Source organism: Pristis pectinata, chromosome 6, assembly GCF_009764475.1.
Source record: "Pristis pectinata isolate sPriPec2 chromosome 6, sPriPec2.1.pri, whole genome shotgun sequence".
In the NCBI taxonomy this organism is placed as follows: domain Eukaryota; kingdom Metazoa; phylum Chordata; class Chondrichthyes; order Rhinopristiformes; family Pristidae; genus Pristis; species Pristis pectinata.
The window spans coordinates 72601355-72620993 of NC_067410.1; the positions used below are offsets into that span (position 1 = coordinate 72601355).

Here is a 19639-nt window from a genome sequence, read left to right on the forward strand (position 1 = left end):
CAAGGTTTGTTCTCCTGGATTAAATTTGAACCTGATCAAGTTTCCCTCCTCCCCCCATCCCCTCTCGACCTCACACCATCTCAACAGATTAATCAATGGTCGGAAGGACTATAGTCATCAAGTTTTTAAGCATGTGAGTACGATTAAGTCAGATTGAAATCATAGACCAACTTCCCAAGTGAGAGGTACCAAGTATACGGGAAAGTCTGAATAGTCCAGAGCTGAGAAGTTAGGACTCATGGTTGTTCGACAACAGGAAAAAGCTGTGTTGCAACTCTTCACATGGTCTCCACGGAAGCTACTGCACTGTGTTGGAGTGTACAGACACTCTGCAGGACTTCTATTTTTTTTTAAAAAGAAGGAACATTTCTCACAGATTAATATTTTAAGGGGGAAAGCTAAGGATCGGCTGACTGACTTATTTGTACAAGAAGATCATGTGGCACTTGATGACTATCTGCAATGATATCTGTTTGTTTAATTCATTCACTTAACTCATTTACGTCAATCTGTGCGAGAGAAGGTCTCAGCTGTAACTTGTAAAAACGAAGCTTGTCGTCTAATTAAAATGCTAGGATAACAGATCAGTTCGCCTCCTTCTGCCGCTAGTAGAGAATAAGGGATTAAATCGCACTGTCTCGACTCCCAGGCTCCTGTTCAATTTAGAATGTATTTGGGGGAAAAAATGAGTGCCTATATTGCATACAGCATGCAAGGATCTTCACATTGAACTGTGAAGTACTTACTTTTGGTACTTTAGGTGCTGATTAGATTGTTATCTACATAACAGAAGACATGCAGACAATGTCAAAATACAGAAGGAATTTCAGTTTAGTGTCATATACTAGTTTACAGAGAAGCGCAATTCAATTTTAATCTTTTCAGTGATTATGTAAACCAGCCCTACACATGACTACATTTGGGAGCCATCCAGAAACTGTCTTGTAAGTGGGAGAGAAGATTGCTTTTCAATAGATTCTCTGTTGTCAAAAGTTGTGGTACATCTGGATCTTGAGAAAGAGTTTTCCATTGGGGTATGTTAAAGAATGAAAGAATCTGGATTATTACAGTAGTTTTCATGACCTTAGGACAGCCCAAGCTATTGCATAGCCAAAGTAGTCATTTTCAATTGTAGTCATTGTTACTGTTCAGGAAACTTGGCAATCAATTTGAACATAGCAAGCTTCTTCAACTAACACCTTAAGGACAAGATTAGATAGCTATGGTATCAGCCAAACTAAATTTATTTTTCAAATGCATTTATGTTTTGAGATTTATTATGACCACCTTTACACAGAAAAGATTGGTGGGGTTTGGAGGTGTGATTGTAGATGAGGAAGTAGTTTCTTTAGCAGCCAGCATTCAGGAGACCTAGGCCAGGATGTTCCCTAATAGGATAATTAAAAGGAGTTGCCCTCAGCCCACTCCCAAGCAAAAATTTAGGATTTTAAGATGTTGTTAAATGTATGTGCGAAGAAGCTCTTCTCCCAGTGCCAGAATCTCACTTCTGCTGGCTACTGCGCCACAGCCCTGCCCCCTCCCCCCGCGTTTCAACCTTAAGTCCCTTCCCTAATTGATCATCTATTGTCAACTTCTTTTGCATCTGTAAGTGAGAAATGGTGATATTTTAGATGAAATCCTTTCAATTGAAGCATTAACTCTCCATTTCATTTTAATGGTGAGATCCATGAAATATTGTTACTATGAACTTAAAATTGACCATGTTTTCCTGTTGATTCTTTTGTGACCAGACCTCTGTTCTTTTTGTGCAGCTCCAAGCATTACTCCAAATATGGACCAAACTACCACCCAGGGAAGCATTAGAATTGCTGGACTTCAACTACCCAGACCAATATGTACGAGAGTATGCTGTGGGATGCTTGAGAGAAATGAGGTTTGTTTGATAGGGCACTTTGAGGATGCAATTATGAAGATATTGGGATGTGGAAAATAATAAAAACTTATCTTTTGACATATGGGTATTGCATTGATAGAGCAAAGGTGCTTGAGTTTAAGCCTGCTTAAAATTTCACCAATTTTAAGCAGGCATGGAGATAGAGGTTATGAACAAAATAAAAATATGGTCCAAAATATGACCATGTAGCTCCTGAATTTTAATACTATTTGGAGAAAACCTATTGTACTTAACCAATTGATATGTTGGTCCAGTCCTACTCCAGTACAGTTGACACTTATTTGCTGCCTTGAAGCAGACATGTGAGATGAGTGTATCATACCACTATAATGTGCTTCAAGTGCAATTATGTATTCTAGAAGATTTAGAAAACTTTTGAGCCATTTGACACTGGCAATATTCTGTGAATTCTAATTTGAAAAAAGTAGAAACACCATCACCACTTTCTTGGTGTCACTGAGAATTGATAATCTCTCAAAACTTAATGAAATTCAAATTGTTGTCCTTGTTGAATAGGGTGTGGAGGTATTTGGGAGGGGAAAGGGGGCCAAGGGGGAAGTGAAGCGTTGCCATGAGGGAACATTCAAAATGTTGCTAAAACAAAACAGGTTCAATGAAAGACTTTGGTTTGCTTTGTTCCTCTACGCAGAGTGAGTACTTTTCATGTCTCGTTTATGTGGGATCACACCTTGAGGCTATTTTAGATCGTGCTTGGCTGAAAGGTGACTCAAGACTATAGTTATGCTAATAAACCAGTCTCAAGGTCAGCATCTGTAAATGGGGAATACGTTCAGCAAAACCTGCAGGCTACAGTTTGCACTCTGCCTGCCAGGATAGAGCAGTGGGGAATTCATCAGTTCGTGCTTGCTCCAAAAATCCACTCGCCAAGGAGCTATTTCATTTTTAGAAAATGGGGAAAATACAGGTGGTTATGTCTGCTTTCAAAATCTTTGGGCAATCTAACAGACTGCCTGAATATGTTTGAAACCCAGCTTCACACCAGGGTGAGTTTGCACTATTCCAGCGCTGATTCCCGGTGACCTGGGACTGTCTCTTCCAGGCTTGGTTAAAGAGGTCTAAGAATTAGACCACAAGCTGAATGTCAAATCTGCTGTAGAGGAAGCTTTACACAAAGTGAAATAAATGTAGCTGGATTTAACATTTAATACAAAGTTCATATTTTGCAGTATTTCTGAGATAACAGTTGAGTTTTAAATCTTACCTGGCTTTTATCAAAATCATGTTGAAACAACGGTAGGGATTTACAGAATTAAAACCAGATAGCATCTGGACCAAATTGTATGAAAATATCAGCATTTAAGCTACGTTTTAATTTAAACTGCCAATGTTTTTTTTCCACCAGTGATGAAGAACTTTCTCAGTATCTCCTACAGCTGGTGCAAGTACTGAAATACGAGCCATACTTCGACTGTGCACTTTCCAAATTTCTCTTGGAGCGAGCACAAGCCAACAGAAGGATAGGCCACTTCTTATTTTGGCACCTCAGGCAAGTTTCATCAAAAGAATTCCATATGTAGTTGACAAATGGAAATGTAATGGTCGTACTTACTGAGAACTTGGCTAAAGATCAATGTCCTGGCTCTATCTGTGTGCTAAGAATTAAGTGATTTGTTGGGGCACCTGAGTTATTAATCAGGATCCTCCATTTTCACTGTGCCTGTTTGATTTTTCGAGCATGATTGCAGGACTGAAGCCACAGATGATGTAAATTCTGATGCATGCAGAATATTGCTGAATGATGAGTAATCATCCCAAGTTAGAATTCTAAACCCTCTTTCTTTTTTCTTTAGTGCTACTGTTATGATCTAATTGCCTTACAAGTAGCCGGCAATTGTTTATGTTGCTGTATATAAGACTGCTGCTTCTGGTTTAAGCATTAATTCTGGCCTCTGACGATCAACAAATGTATATTTCACTTGCATTTACCAATTGTGTCTTTTCCAGTTGATTTAATGGATCTGGAAATTGGGAAATGGTTGTTACTAGTTTTGCTGCCAATAATGCTGGGGCTGGGGAAAATGCATGCAGATCTCCATGCACTGGCAATTTAATATTTAAATTAATGAGAACTTGACTTTCAAGCTTTACAAATGGTCCCATGCTATGTAGTTATTAGTGCATGAAGACGAAACTTTAGGCAGCCCTTCTGTAGATAACATGCAGTATTGCAGAAACATGGCAAACAGGTATTTGTGTTTTTTTTTACCAAGAGCATTATCTTTTCATCTTGAGCAGCACCCTCTTTATTTTAATATGCCGGGACTCCCCTGTTATTCTTGATATCATAAATAAAAAAAATGGCTGATGTAAACAACTTGTTCTCCCCCAACAAGCAGCTGCAGGAAGAGAGGCGATAGTCGACTTGAACCCCACGAAAATGTCAAATTGGAATCAGATTTATTATCACTGACTTGCATGATGTGAAATTTGTTGTTTTGCCACAGCAGTACAATACAAAGATAGAAAATTACTATAAGTTACAAAAAAAATAGTGTTTCAAAACAAAAGGAATAACGAAATGGTGTTCATGGGTTCATGGACCATTTGGAAATCTGATGGCAGAGAGGAAGAAGCTGTTTCTGAATCATTGAATGAGAGTCTTCAGGCTCCTGTACTTCCTCCCCGATGGTAGTAATGAAAAGAGAGCATGTCCCAGGCGGTGAGGGTCCTTGATGATGGATGCCGCCACTTTGAGGCTCCGCCTCTTGAAAATGTCCTCAATGGTGGGGAGGGTCGTGCCCGTGATGGAGCTGGCTGAGTCTACGACCCTCTGCAGCCCCTTGCGATCCTGTGCATTGGAGCCTCCATACCAGGTGGCGATGCAACCACTCGGAATGCTCTCCACCCTATCTATGGAAATTTGTATGAGTCTTTGGTGACTTACCAAATCTCCTCAAATTCCTAATGGAGTAGAGCCACTGGCATGCCTTCTTTGTGATCGTATCAATATGTTGGGCCCAGGATAGATCCTCCGAGATGTTGACGCCAAGGAACTTGAAGCTGCTCACCCTGCAGCTGACCCCTCAATGAGGACTGGTGTGTGTTCTCCCAACTTCCCCTTCCTGAAGTCCTTGGTCTTGCTGACGTTGAGTATGAGCTCCCGTATACCTCCTCATTGCTGTCTGAGATTCTACCAACAACAGTGGTGTCATAGGTGAATTTATAAATGTTTGAGCTCTGCTTAGCTACACAGTCGTGAGTATAGAGACAGTAGAGCAGTTTTTTCTGAATTCCAATAATTAGAAGCAATGTTTCTTCTGAATTACAGTAATCATTAAATTAGTTTGTTAGAGCCAATATTACCCTACATACTTCTGTTTGGAAGCTTCTGTCAAAGAATAAAATGTATGCCCAGTAAGAATAGAGAGAATTGATGACAAAAGGCATCAAAAAGGAAAGTGACCAGGTCAAAAATGGAACAGCTCCTAAATTTCAACTTGATAATGGGCCTATTACAATAACAATAAGGAATAAGAAAATCATAGGTTCATCTTCAGAGTTTCCATCTGCCTCCATTTGGTCGGGGTCCCCAGACTGTATTTACAGGGCTTACATATTACATTGACTGACTGTATGAAGTGAGATCTCAATGGATGGAATTTTCCCTGGGCTCTAGATGAAACAAAATTTATGAACATATTCTTTGTGAACAAATTGCTGGTGCCTCTAAAATGTGAGCATTCAAAGCAGTTCTTCCTGCATTGTAGAAGGGGTGTGAATGTATTTTAATTCAAAGAGATAACAGGGAATCCCTTTGCAATCAACTCTTGATTAACCAGGGTAATGGAAGGGAGCTGCTCCATGGATAATGCAAAAATATGGATAAAGCAAAGAATAATGCAAAACACATTACAAAGCATCAAAAGTATGGCCTGTGCTCCATTCTTTGTTTATACCGTACAACTCGACATGGTTGCCTGATAATGGTTTTGCAGATAAATGTGCTCCAGTTAGGAGAAGGGCAGCCCAACCCGAGACAGTTGATGGGAGATCACCAACCCACCACAGGCTTCCAGCAGGATGAACAGCTTACACAAGGGATCAGATCCACAGATGATGGTTTATGAGGGGATGGGGAATGGTGTGTCAGGCTGGCTTGGTTGATCCACAAACAGATAAACCGGTGTGAGATGAACCTGACTGATTGATTGCCTTGCATACCTTGTGTTAGGGTATCACCTACTAATGCTTATGGGTCCTGTTCTTAATGTGCAACCTTTTGATCCTCCAGGTCCGAAATGCATCTGCCTGCAATTTCACTGCAGTTTGGGTTGATCCTCGAGTCATACTGTCGAGGAAGTATTACACATATCAAAGAGCTTTCCAAACAGGTATTTAAACTTGAAGTTCTATCCTTTTTGAATGAGTATTTTTGATGTTGATTGGGCCTAGGTTTCGTCGATCTGAAGAAAAAAATTCCTGACTGGAGTCAACAAGTGTACTTTATAGCAAACTAGAAAGGAGGCCAGAGCTAAAGGTTTATATATTTAAAGGTGCCCCCCCCCCCCCCGTCGGCCTACACCCCTTTCCCCACCCTGTGTTCAAGTCCTACTTATATTAGCTGTATTTCTTTTTCAGCAAAAGAATTCTAGATGGAATTGCTCACTGCTTCTTTCATGCACTGCAAGTGGCGATCAACCAGTTCTGAAATTGCTTTATATATGGCAGTGCTTTGCTGCCCATATCCTGCATCAGATCCTGCTCATTCATCATCCCTGGCTTTGGTAACCTACAACGATGCCTTTTGTCTTTATCCCCACATATTCTGTCTCGTTTTTGGAGGCTCCGTCTTCCTGTTCTAGACTTCCTCCATAAACCTTCCTACTCTTCTACCCTCCTTGAAAACCTCTTTAAAGCCCATCTGTGAACAAGATCTTAGTGAACATACCTAACACCCATATTTTCACTTTTTTCTGATTAACTGCCTAGAGATAATTTTCTACTTAAAGAAGGTTATTTATTATCGCATTATTGCCAGTCATTAATTCCTTTGATGCAAGAAAATTTATAAGTAGTAAATACTTATAAACAAGATTCAATGTTAGACAGGTACAAACTCAGAAATCCTAACTGTGTATCTAATTCCTTTGCAACCTGCAGATGCTGTCTCAGCATCTGGCATGTTAAATTCCATTTCCCCTTTTTGTAATTAAGCAACTTTGTGGGTTAAATTTACATTTGTTCAAGAAGATGATTTCCTCTGCTGCCCAATCCTTTTTTTTGAAAACCTATTTATAACTTTTAATTCAAGGAATCTTCTGTTGTAATAAGAATGCACTCCTTTAAACCCCTTTCTACTGTTCTGCACAGCTGTGATATAAAATTGTTCTAATGTAAGAAGGGGAGAATATTATCAAAAGCAAAGAGTAAAGTGAGCACTTTAGTTTTGTTGAAGATTTTTTTTAGCTATTTACCAGCAAGAATCTGAGACTGACTGCATAGTTGTTCAGAGTTGCAGCAAAATGCAGAACTGATGTTTTACATCTGCAAGCTGCAGTCATTAAGCTCAAGTTAATCAAGAAGTTCTTTGTTTCTTCCTTGCAAATTGTTCCTTTTCATTTTGACTGGCTTAAACATTTTCCCTTCTGAGTGAGTGAGTGGTGTCCCTGAGCTCCAGGTAGCGTTCTGTAGTGTGCTGTCAGGAGGTACTAGACTCTGCCATGCACAACTTTCTTCTTCAATTTTTAATTTGTGTATGGGCATCGCTAGCAAGATCAACATTTATTGCCCTTTAGAGAAACAAAGGACTGCAGATGCTGGAATCTAGATGAAAAACATGATGATGCTGGAGGAACACAGCAGGCCAGGAAGCATCCGTGGAGAAAAGCAGGCGGTCAGCCTATCTCTCTTTTTTTTCTAACCCCCTTTTTGTTTGTCTCCTTACCTTTGACCTGTCCCCCAATGGATCTGCTCTCCCCTCCTTCCCTGCACCTGCCTATCACTATCTTCTACCTGCATCTACCTATCACCACCTTGTACCCACCCACCTCCCCTCTTTTGTCCACCTGTCACGGCTCTGCTTTTCTCTCCTATATAGTGGGCTTCCCCTTTTCCTATCTTCAGTCCTGAAGAAGGGTCCTGACTGGAAACGTTGACCACCTGCTTTCCTCCACGGATGCTGCCTGGCCTGCCGAGTTCCTCCAGCATCATTGCGTTTTTCATTTATTGCTCTTTACTGGATGTTGATGAGTTGCCTTCTTAAAGCAGTGCAGTCCTTGTGGTGAAGGAACTTCCATTTTACTGTCAACTAAGAAGTTCCAGGATTTTGATCTAGTGACAAGAAAAGAACAGCACTGTTTTTCCCATGTCGAATACTATACGACTTGGGGAGAAACTTGCACAAGTCCATCACAAACAGAAACAACACTCCATATTTAGTACCTATGCATTTAAGAACTGAGCAAAAAGAGAATCAGTCTTTGGTTTTCCTTATGCATCATGGCTCTGGAGACAATATTTTTCAAGAATCATGAGAGCAAATAGCAGCTTATCATAAAGTTACAGATCGGCTGGCTCTAATTCTCAAATAATGTACCTTTGCTATAAGTTCCTATGTCAAGATTCTTGTAAATGGTATTATTTTGTTTCAAGGAGGTTGGGAGGTGAGAACAGGAGAAGAATGTTAAGTTGTATTTTTACCCATATCAAGTGAATACTATAGGATGATACTATATCGGTTGCAGAGATCGTTTTAGATGTTTCTGACTAAGTTTCATTACATCTATGAGGGCATCATTTGTTGTTCATATTTAATTGAACAATATAATATACAAAAACAGCAGTAACTACTTTTATTAGATGATATTGGCAAGTACAGAGGAAGTGCCTGAATCTTGAAAGGTTGCTTGTGTGTTTGTTTAACTTAATTTAGGATGAATGTTCACATAGCTCTTTCTGGTTATTGTTCCGTGAAATACAGGCACAAGGTGGTACTCAACAAGTTAAGGTTTTTGAACTACATTTCGAGTCATAGAATTATACAACATAGAAACAGTCCCTTTGGCCCACCATTTCTATGCTGACCACCATGCCTATCTATACTAATCCCACTTTCTTGCATTAATTCTATATCCCTCTGTGCCTTGCCCATTCAAGTACCTGTCCAGATGGGAAACAGACTGGCTATCTACCTAGTCCATGCCTCTCATAATGTTATAATCCTCTGTCGTGTCACCTCTCAGCCTTTCTGATCTCTCCTTGAAGCTGAAACCTCCAATCAAGGGATCATCTTTGTGAACCTTTTCTGCACCCTCCCTAGAGTAATCAGATATTTCCTGTAGTGTGGCAACCAGAACTGTACACAATACTCCACGCAGCCTAAACAATGTACAACTATAACATGGTGTCCCATCTTTTGTACTCAGTGCCTTAGCTGATGGTTTGCAAGCATGTCATATGCTGCCTTCACCACCCTATCTACCTGTGTTGCCACTTTCAGGGAACTATGTACTTGTACCTCAAGGTCTCTCTATTCAATTATACTTCACAAGGCCCTGCCATTCACTGTGTACGTCTTGACCTAGTTTAACTTCCCAAAATGCATCACTTCACACTTGTCTGATATAAATTCCATCTGCTATTCCTTTGCCCACTTTCCCAGTTGATCAATATCCTGTTCTAAGCTTCAACAGCCTTCTTCATTGTCCACTATACTACCAATTTTGGTGTCATCTGCAAATTTACTAATCATGCCCCCTACATCCTCATTTCAATAATTAATATATATGACAAACAACAGAGGACCCGGCACCAGTCTCTGCGGCACACCACTGGTCACTGGCCTCCAATCTGAAAAACGACCCTCCACTATCATCCTCTGATTCCTACCACCAAGCCAATTTTGTATCCAGTTGGCTAACTCATTATAGATCCCATGTGTTCTAACCTTCCAGGACAGCCTACCATGTGGGATCTTGTCAAAGGCTTTACTGAAGTCCATGCAGATAACGTCTACCGTCCTGCCCTCATCAATCCTCTTGGTCACCTATTCAAAAAAAACTGTCAGATTTGTGAGAGAGGATTTCTCAAGCACAAAGCCATGCCGACTATCCCTAATCAGTCCTTGCCTTTCCAAATGCAAATAAATCCTGTCCCTCAAAATCCCTTACAATAATTTTCCCACCACTGATGTGAGGCTCAACAGTCTTGTGTAGTTCCCTGTCTTATCCCTCCTGCCCTTGCTAAGTAAAGGCACAATATTGGCCATCTTCCAGTCTTCTGGTACCTTAGCTGTAGTTAATGAAGTTGAAAGAATCTCTGCCAGGGCCCCAGCAATCTCCCTTGCTTCCTATAACGTCCTAAAGATATACCTGGCCAGGCCCCAGGGATTTATCCATCTCTATGCTTTTCAGGATGTCTAACACCTCCCTCGTGATGTTGATATACTCCAAGATATCACTTCCCTCCACTGAACTCACTAGCTTCCACGTCATTCTCCACAGTAAATACAGATGAGAAGAATTGAATTAAGAGGTCTCCCATTTCCCATGGCTCCACCCAAATTACTATGCTGATCCTTAAGGGGATCCACTCTCTCCATAGCTGCCTCTTTACTCTTAATATACCAATAAAGTCCTCCTTGGACTCTGCCTTTACCTCTCGTCTTGGTGAAGCAGCCAGCATAATCAGAGACCCCACCCACCCGGGACATTCTCTCTTCTCTCCTCTTCCATCGGGTAGAAGATACAGGTGCCTGAGGACGCATACCACCATACTTAAGGACAGCCTCTACCCCACTGTGATAAGAATATTGAACGGTTCCCTTATACAATGAGATGGACTATGACCTCACATCACTTGTTATGACCTTGCACCTTATTGCACTGCACTTTCTCTGTAGCTGTGACACTTTACTCTGTACTGTTACTGTTTTTACCTGTACTACGTCAATGCACTTTGTACTAACTCAATGTAACTGCACTGTGTAATGAATTGACGTGTACAATCGGTTTGCAAGACAAGCTTTTCACTGTACCTAGGTACAAGTGACAATAATAAACCAATACTAATAAAGCAGAAACCTAAAAGGTTCTATCTTATCTGCCAGGGATATCTTGAGGCCCCATTTTTGCCCTCCTAATTACCTTCTGGTCTACTCCTACATCCTTTAGACTGTTTAAGGGAATCGCTTGATCCCAGCTTCCAATACCTGACGTATGCCTCCTTTTTCCTGTCCAGACCCTCAATATCTCTAGTCAACCCAAGTTCCCTAATCCTCCTAGCTTCACCCTTCACTCTAACAGGAACATGCTGGCCCTGAACTCTTCTTGTCTCACTTTTCAAAGCCTCCCACTTGCCAGATGGACGTCTACCTGCAAGCAACCTCTTCCAATCAACTTTTGAGAGACTTTCACTAATTTAGAACTTAATCTTGAGGACCAGTCCTATCCTCTTCTCCATGGCCACTTTGAAACAAATAGAATTATGGTCACTGATCCCAAAGTTTATCCCCCAGTTAAGATTGAAGAAAGTTAATTACAGAAAAAATGATCATCAATTTTGATTTACAATTGTGTAAATTTGGAAGAAATTCAGAACAAAAATCCTGTCTTTGCATTTTCTTCTCATCGAATGTTTGTCCAGTTCACCGACTGGTGGATCAATACAGGTTTTAGCAGGTAGCTAACTAAGTTGATTTCTGCTGTTAACTTTCTGGAATAGAGCTTAGTTTCACAGAGTATCCTGCCTGTTGCAGCTGTTAATATCTGAAGAAATATATCCAAGACTTTTCTTTTCCCCTTTTAAACTTCCTTTCCATAACAGAGATGATGAAAGACCATTAATCTGAAACATGAATTCTATTTCTCTCTCTACGGGTGCTGCTTGACCTGCTGAGCATTATTTATGTTTTCCAGCATCTGCATTTTTTTTTGCTTTTTTTTTTTGGATTTACTGTCAACTTATGGGCTATCCATGCCTTAATTTGCTCTCTAATTAAAGTGGCAGTTTCTGTAAGCACATATCCTTGAACGCAAAGGGAAAAATGTGCTTCCATTGATTAAATACAAGAGGCATCAAAAGCTCAATATAATCATTCAGAAATTGCAGGTTGATGTTAACATGTCGTCAACAACTGCAATTAAGATTATGGTATCAGATAGCTCTATTTTGATTGGTTCTGTATATTATCATTGTAACTTTGGACAGAGGCAGAGAAACTATGACATAGTTCATAAACATCTTATTACTTTTTACCTTATTACTTTTGACCACCAACCCAGTCCCTTTCCATTCCTTCCCCACTCTCACCTCCTCAAAAGACCCACTTTTTAGTACCTTGATCCAATTCCTGACGTCCTTTCGTGGGATGGTTAATTAAGTCTTCTACATAGACTCTCCATTTGAAAATCTTTGAAAGGAATGCGTTCTTGCTCCCAAATTATTGTTTCTTCCCCGACTTCATTGTTGCTTCCCAGCTCCATGTCTTTTTCTCTACTGAGATACTTTCATTGCATCCATGCCAGCTTAACATAGCTTTAGGCAGACTGCCACAGTAATGTTACTGATCATGGTGAATTTTCCCTCCCAACTTCCTTAGTCCCTTTGTAATTTTTGGTACAGTAACTTATTACCATGCATTGTCTGTTCACCGTCTATCACAGAATCTATCTATAGACCATCCTCAACATTGGCATCATCTGCAGTTTCCATATGTACACCAATAACACTAAGCTCCAGCTATGTCAACTGGATGATCACCGTTTTGCTGTTAGAAATCAAATCATGGATGAGTCACAGTTTTCTATATCTGAACACTGGGGAATGTAATTGTTGTTCTCAATCTTGCCAAACTGAATCTATTTCCCTTCATTGCTGTAATTTTCAGACCGAATCAAGGATCCTCATTGAAACAAGCTGTGTAAAAAAAAAAACCATGGCATACTGCGCAAACCAGAGCTGAATTTCAGATTACCCACTTTATCTACCAACTTGATAACATTTCCAAAATAGACCTTTCTTTATTGAAACCATTAGATACGTACAGGCTTTGCTTGTTAACCCCTCACTTTTCTCTTTGTATAAACTTCAACTGTTCAAAGCTGCACTGCAGTGTACAATCCCACCTGCTAATTGCCTTCCTTCCTCACTGTCCACAGTGTCTTCCTGTATTTCAACTTACTACATTTAAAGTTCTTCCTACTTTACATTATACGTCCATACTATACACCTTGCAAAGTCGATGTCTCCACTATCTTTCACTCCTCTGACTTTGAGGATTGACACCAATCAGCTGCACAAGACAGGCTAGCAAGATTTGCAGACAAGTGGCACATGTATAGAAGTGGCACATTAGAGAGAAGCATGGGGTAGTATATTTTGGCAGAAGAAATGGGGAAAGGCAATCTAGACCTTGTGCTACAGTTCTAAAGATGTGTGCAGGAGCAGATGGATGGATAGATGCATAGATCTTTGAAGTTCTCTTTTGGAAGGGGGGGGGGAGCTTGCCTCTCACATCTCCTTTAAACTTTACCCCACTCACCTTAAAGCTATGCCCTCTAGTATTTGACATTTCCACCATTGGGGGGGGGGGGGGAAATGTCTCTGTCTAACCTATCTATGCATCTCATAATGTTATAATAATTTATAATTTTATATACTCAGCCCTTAACTTGGTCTCAACATTACAGCAATGAGGGGAAATTGAGTTAGGTTAGAAAATCTGGAGGAGTTCTCCTTGGGGCAAAAGAGGTTGAGGGGAGATTTGATAGAGTTGTACAAGATGACAGGTTTACATAAGGTCGACCAAGAGGAGCTGTTCCCGTCAGTTGATGGCACAGGGCTACAGGGCACAGATTTAAGGTTTTGTGGACAAAGGGGGAGCAAGGAAGAACTTGTTTGTGTAACAGATGGAATAATAACTGCGGTGGAGGTGAAGATGATCAATGATGTTGAAAGGACATTGGATCAGCACCAGAGGCAACTAAACTTGTAGGTTGTTGTTGATAGAACAGGGACTGTGACTGACTGAATCACTCTACAAAGAACCAATATGGACTTGATGGCTTCCTTCTGTGCTGTTATGATTCAATGACTAATGGATATGTCGATGCAAATATAAAAGTGGTTTGTACCTTCCAAGTAATTTTCAAAAGAAACGCCATGCGTGGAAACAGTTTCATTGTGTGTTTTGGGATGTTTGAAAGAAAGCCGGCTTGAAGCGGAGGTGGGTGCTGCATGACATTGTTTAAATTGGTTGTCATTGAGAAATTAGCCCAATTGTAGGTGTTTGCTATCTGGGGGGTTGGGACTGACCTTTAGTTGCAGCTTGCCCATCTGTAGATTGACCAATCAAATCTGAACAAGAATTGTGCTATTAACTGTGCAGGACATTGGAACCCAATCTCATTTTCTAGTTTGTGTTTAATGGTGATTGGTATCAGTCTGGCTGTTAGTCATTTGCTAAGGCACAGAGGACAATTGTAGCACCTGGTATCATCTGTTCTGTGCAGTTTAGTGTTACACAAAACCATTATGAGGGCTGCTTTACAACATTTTAAACGTTTGCATATTAATCTGTTTGAAGGTTGCCAAGCCACAGATATTTCTGCAATGCACTCCCTACCATTAGAACATATGAATTTACGTTGTGATGGGAAATGCTAAACACGTCGAATGTAATCAATTGCCTGATTTAATTAAGTGTTGATGTGTGTTAAAAGTGGCAAAATGATGAGAACTAAACTGCAGATGAAAATTGGTACTTGCAATTTTTTTCCTGGAGATAGAGAAGTGTAGGAGGAATAATGTATAAAATTTTGCTTGGAAATTTGGAGTGAGTTGTGTCACCTTTTTATTTTCACACTCTTCCCTCTCTGCTGTAGTATTTACCAGCTGGGAGGGTCGGAATACTCTGTGTAAAAATGGTCAACAATTGTATTTCTGGAATGACTTCCCTTGCTTCATCATTAAAGCCTTTGTGGGTGCAAAGGAACGCCAAACAACTTTTGGATATAATATTTTTGCTTTTCTCTGTTGCAGAATGATAGATTTGTGGATGTGTTAGTTTTACACCTTACAATTTAAGCAGTTCTTTTCCTAATTCACCATGACTTTGTCTTGTTTACTGTGTGGTGAAGACAAGCTGAAAAGCAATATAGCTGTTTATGAGACTTTAGATTCTTAAAGAGAAATGTTAATCTCCAAAAGAATGGGTGGGTTAAGTAAAAATGTCTAAAATAAGAAGTCTGAAAGCTGTCAAGAAGCTTTCACTGCACCCACTTAATAAAAGCAGAACAAGCAGGCAGCTTGTTAGGAGATGGTTTTAATGGTTTAAATATTGTAATGAGACTGCATGCTCCAGAATTAATTCTGTCCTTCATCTTACCTATCATCTCATCATGTCCTTTAATCTCTTTCTCCAGAAATGTTTCTTTTTCAAAATAATTGCCTTATTGTCTTTCCCTTATTCTAGCATCCCTTTTGTGGGAAATATTTCCACACGAGTTGCCAGTGCTGACTTCTAATTCCCAGATTTTGCTATCATGACTTGGATATTGCCTTTGTGTTGGGAACAGCGTAGAGCCATAAGGTCTACTTAATGAGAAGCTGTTGTCAGCAGACACTTCAACAGAGCTTCTGCATGGTTTTCAACTGGGATAAGGGCATATGGTACAAAAGTAGCACATGAAAATTTTATATTGTGCTTTAAAACAGTTTGGGGCTGGTTACTGCACCATCTTTGCTAGTACAGCACTCGGCTATGAAGTATTTGCATTTAGAGATTATGAAAATTTAGAGTTCTCTGCTGAGTTCAGGTTCTGCAAAACATTCTCTCACAAGTCAGAAATAAAAATTTTAAAAATCACTTTTCTGTTTTAAGAAAATACTATGAATTGTATGCAGTTTCTTTTTGGCAAATGTCCATTGTTTGAGTGATTGTCAATGGGGTTGTTTATGATGGTGTCATTATAGGGCACAGTTTCTAATTGAGACCAACTGTAAGTTCATTTTGCACATAGGAAAAGAAGAAACCCTCTCCCAATATTCTATCCATACACAGCTTCTAAAGTCATGATTGCAGCCCAACTTGTGATACCTTTCCATGTAATTATTCATAATGTAGAGCATTCATACTTGTTTATTTCTAGCTATGGTCACTGGCACTTAGGACTGGAAACTTGAGTGCCTACACTCCCATCTACAATGAATTCCCCATGAACCTAGTGGGATGTTCACCTACTCCAAATCCAGCCACCTTAAAATATTACATTGGGATGGCCAAATTAGGAAATAGACATACTCCATTTTAACTGCACTTCCTTTTCCTTCTGAGATTTTAAAAAAGGTGTTAAAATGTCATTATTTTAGAGTCGGAAAGTAGCTGTTGTATTTTGTTTGTTCATGGGCAAAATTTGACAGATGAGGCTGTCATTCATCAAAGAAGGATTAGCATTACAAAACATCTCCAGTTAGATCATATTAATTTATCTCATAACAGCCTAATCCCAAGGTAGGGAGTGAACAATCTGACACTTCATAAATTCATTTGGGATTTTCTTGTTAGCTTCAGCAAGCTAAGGAGAAGCTCCCATTCTTCATTATTTAACCACTTAATGGCATCAAATGTCTGGATTCAACTCCCTGTGGTACCCTTGAGGTTAAATATCATGCTCTTTTGCTCACTCGCTCGCTCACTCACTCAACTTCCTATAGAAATAATGGCCATTGTATTTAATGTAATAGCCAAGTGTTTTTTTTCATGCATCTAATTATCTACAAAATAATTTCCTCTGTTTCAGTTGTATGTTGTCAAGATTTATACCTAAAGATTTACTTGGGGTCAAACGCACCGTACTTTACCATCTGGATCAATGAAGTAGGAAGGGAATATTTATAAAGGCTGTCAGAACATGTGGCTCAAATTGTGGTATCTTTGGAACTTGGTTTTTGCCATTAATGTAGAAAAGTATCTTTTGATCGAGAGGGTGGTGGGTGGTGGTGGGGAGCTGGGAGAGGACGGTGGCGAGAGGAGAAGACAGTCGCTGCGAGATAATCAACACGAGCTGAACTGTACTCTTGAGGTAATTATATTTTAATGAACTTCAGCAGTCAAGTTATTCTATCATTCCACTCATTACTCTTCCTGCCACCAGCTGCTTCTGTTGTCTCGTCCTTTCCAAAACAAATTGATTCAATTTATTTTGAGACAACTTTTTTTTCTATATAGCTAAAGTTTCCAGTTGAAAAGTTGAACATGAGATACGGTATACTGATAACTTTGCCATCTTTTTTTAATCCTATTGAATTAAAAATGTTATCATCTTGGAGCTTTTGTTAAAATTAACTATTTCAAATGCTTTTATGCCAATAGATAGGATTGAACTGCCTGAATAAAAACTTTAGGCCAGAATAAATAGAATTAGTCTTTACACACAGTACCCTTTGACACAAATGCACTTCAGCTGTGGTTTCTTTTTATATTGAGGTCCTAACCACTATATTGTTACCTGTTAAGTGTTTCATCTCAGCATGCAATTATGTTTAATGTCCATTGAATAATGTCATTCACATTAACAGTGTTAGTAATACACAGTGTGAATTTAAGAGTGATGCAAGTGACTGCAGTGTGAGATTACTTGTATTAACAATGGTTTTGTACAAACAGGTTGATTCCATTAAATTAGCAGATGAATATATTCTTAACATGCTGTTTGCTAATATCACACGTGGCAGAGAAATGTTGGTTGTTTCTGTGAATTTTCAAAAGAAGAAACAGCTTTTTGTTTTTTTTATTACAGGTGGAAGCCTTGAATAAGATGAAAGCCATCAATAATCTAGTAAAAATTAGCTCCCTGAAGGTGGCAAAGAATAAATTAAAGGACTTGATGCATACCTGCTTAAAACAACCCGTGTACAAAGAAGCATTATCTGACTTCAAGTCACCACTGGATCCCAGTGTTATCCTTTCAGAACTGAAGTAAGTTTGTTCATTTTTTTTTAAACAAAAAAGTCTGGAAAAAATGCAGCATTTGAAATTGTTCCAGTTGCACACTGACCTAACTAGAATGTCAGGAGCTTGTAAACTTGATTCAGACTGTGGGAGGTCCATTAACTCCCGCATTTAAGCCTGCCATGAATGCAAAATGTAGGTTGACTTGTGCAGTAGATGATTGTTGAGAGAAATTACGGGCGTCGTTTTTCAATGACTCATGGGGTAAATAGAACGTGCTTATTTTGCTGAGCCACTCAGACCAAAAAATAGCGATTGATTTATCTGATCACAACCTAGGTAGCAATTCAGGACTTCATTTGGTGTCAGCTTTGGAGTGTGCAAGAGTAATTAGTGCTCTTACGGTAACATTCTTCAGCTCCAACATCAAACAAAAGTTAAATGTTCAGGAAAAGTATTAGAATTCTAGGTAAACAGCATTTAGTTGAAAATACCTGCAATAACAAAGATGAATGAGGAGAGCACTGTACACATGTAAATTAAATTTTCGTATCTAGTAATGCATTGCTGCTGAAAATGCAATTAAGATCCAACCACCTTTTTTGAAGTTATTGGAAAATATCATTCTGTTACGTGGTTAACCTTGCCATGGTTAGTAAGGGTGTAATACTAATCCATTTAGGCTCAAGCTCAGCTCTTGGTTTTTGTACATAGAACCATAGAACAATACAACACAATACAGGCCCTTCGGCCCACCATGCTGTGCCGACCTTCAAACCACTCCTAAGACTATCTAACCCCTTCCTCCCACATATCCGTCTATCTTAAATTCCTCCTTATGCTTATCTAATAATCTCTTGAACTTGACCAATGTATCAGCCTCCACCACCACCCCAGGCAGCGCACTCTCTGGGTGAAAAACCTCCCTCTGACATCTCCCTTGAACTTCTCACCCATCACCTTAAAGCTATGCCCTCTTGTATTGAGCATTGGTGCCCTATTGGTGACATAAATTGATCTTGCCTTGGGCTAGACAAGCAAGGTTCAGAGGCTTTATTCTGCTGATTAGAGTCCAAGTACCTCCTATTGGAAAGTGGATGTCAGTTTCAAGCCTGGATGTGAAATCTTTCCAAGGTTAGATAACCTGCTGGTATTCAATTGGTAGCCCTAGTTGAACTGTCAATACCCAAGTGCTGCTGGCCCTATTAAACTGTACTTCAGCATCAGTCTGAGTGTTCATAGAAACAAGGGGTTTGAGGGGGAGGGTTGGGAGTTGGAGGTAAAAAAAATTATACAAAGATTAGTGGTACCTGTTTCAAAATATGTATCAGTGTTATGCTGTAAAAGGCTTAAAATGTTATGCCTTCCTAAAACTTAAAAACCATTCCACACATTGAGAGTAAAAATATGCAATATAATAATTTATTTTTGCCCTTCTGGAATAACAGCAATAAATCTACATAATTATTTTTGAATATAATTTAAGCCAATACTGAAAAATAAAGTAGCAAATTGCAAAGAATTACGTCACTAATAGTATTAAGTGATTTGACATTTTAGCAATATTCTTTTTTGTCATTAATATAATCCTCCTTGACTTTAATAGTATCGACAAATGCAAGTTCATGGATTCCAAAATGAAGCCTCTTTGGATTCTATATAACAATAAGATGTTGGGAGGAGAGCCGGTGGGAATTATCTTCAAAAATGGTGATGGTAAGCCTTCCTAATTTAATACCTCAAGCATTATAAAAGATGTTGCAATAATGACGTGTATATATATGTGAAGATCATTACAGGTGAAATAACATGCT

The 19639-nt window shown here is 39.4% G+C and overlaps 1 protein-coding gene across 3 annotated transcripts in view; it reads left to right on the forward strand.

The window, feature by feature from the left end:
• pik3cb (phosphatidylinositol-4,5-bisphosphate 3-kinase, catalytic subunit beta) overlaps positions 1–19639 on the forward strand; it is a 158873-nt gene that overhangs the window by 121427 nt on the left and 17807 nt on the right. For all 3 annotated transcript variants that reach the window (XM_052018267.1, XM_052018265.1, XM_052018268.1), the window contains exons 13-17: positions 1773–1894; positions 3279–3422; positions 6168–6267; positions 17674–17852; positions 19432–19541. In XM_052018267.1, the coding sequence (XP_051874227.1) occupies positions 1773–1894; positions 3279–3422; positions 6168–6267; positions 17674–17852; positions 19432–19541 (655 nt within the window). The remainder of the gene's footprint in view (positions 1–1772; positions 1895–3278; positions 3423–6167; positions 6268–17673; positions 17853–19431; positions 19542–19639) is intronic.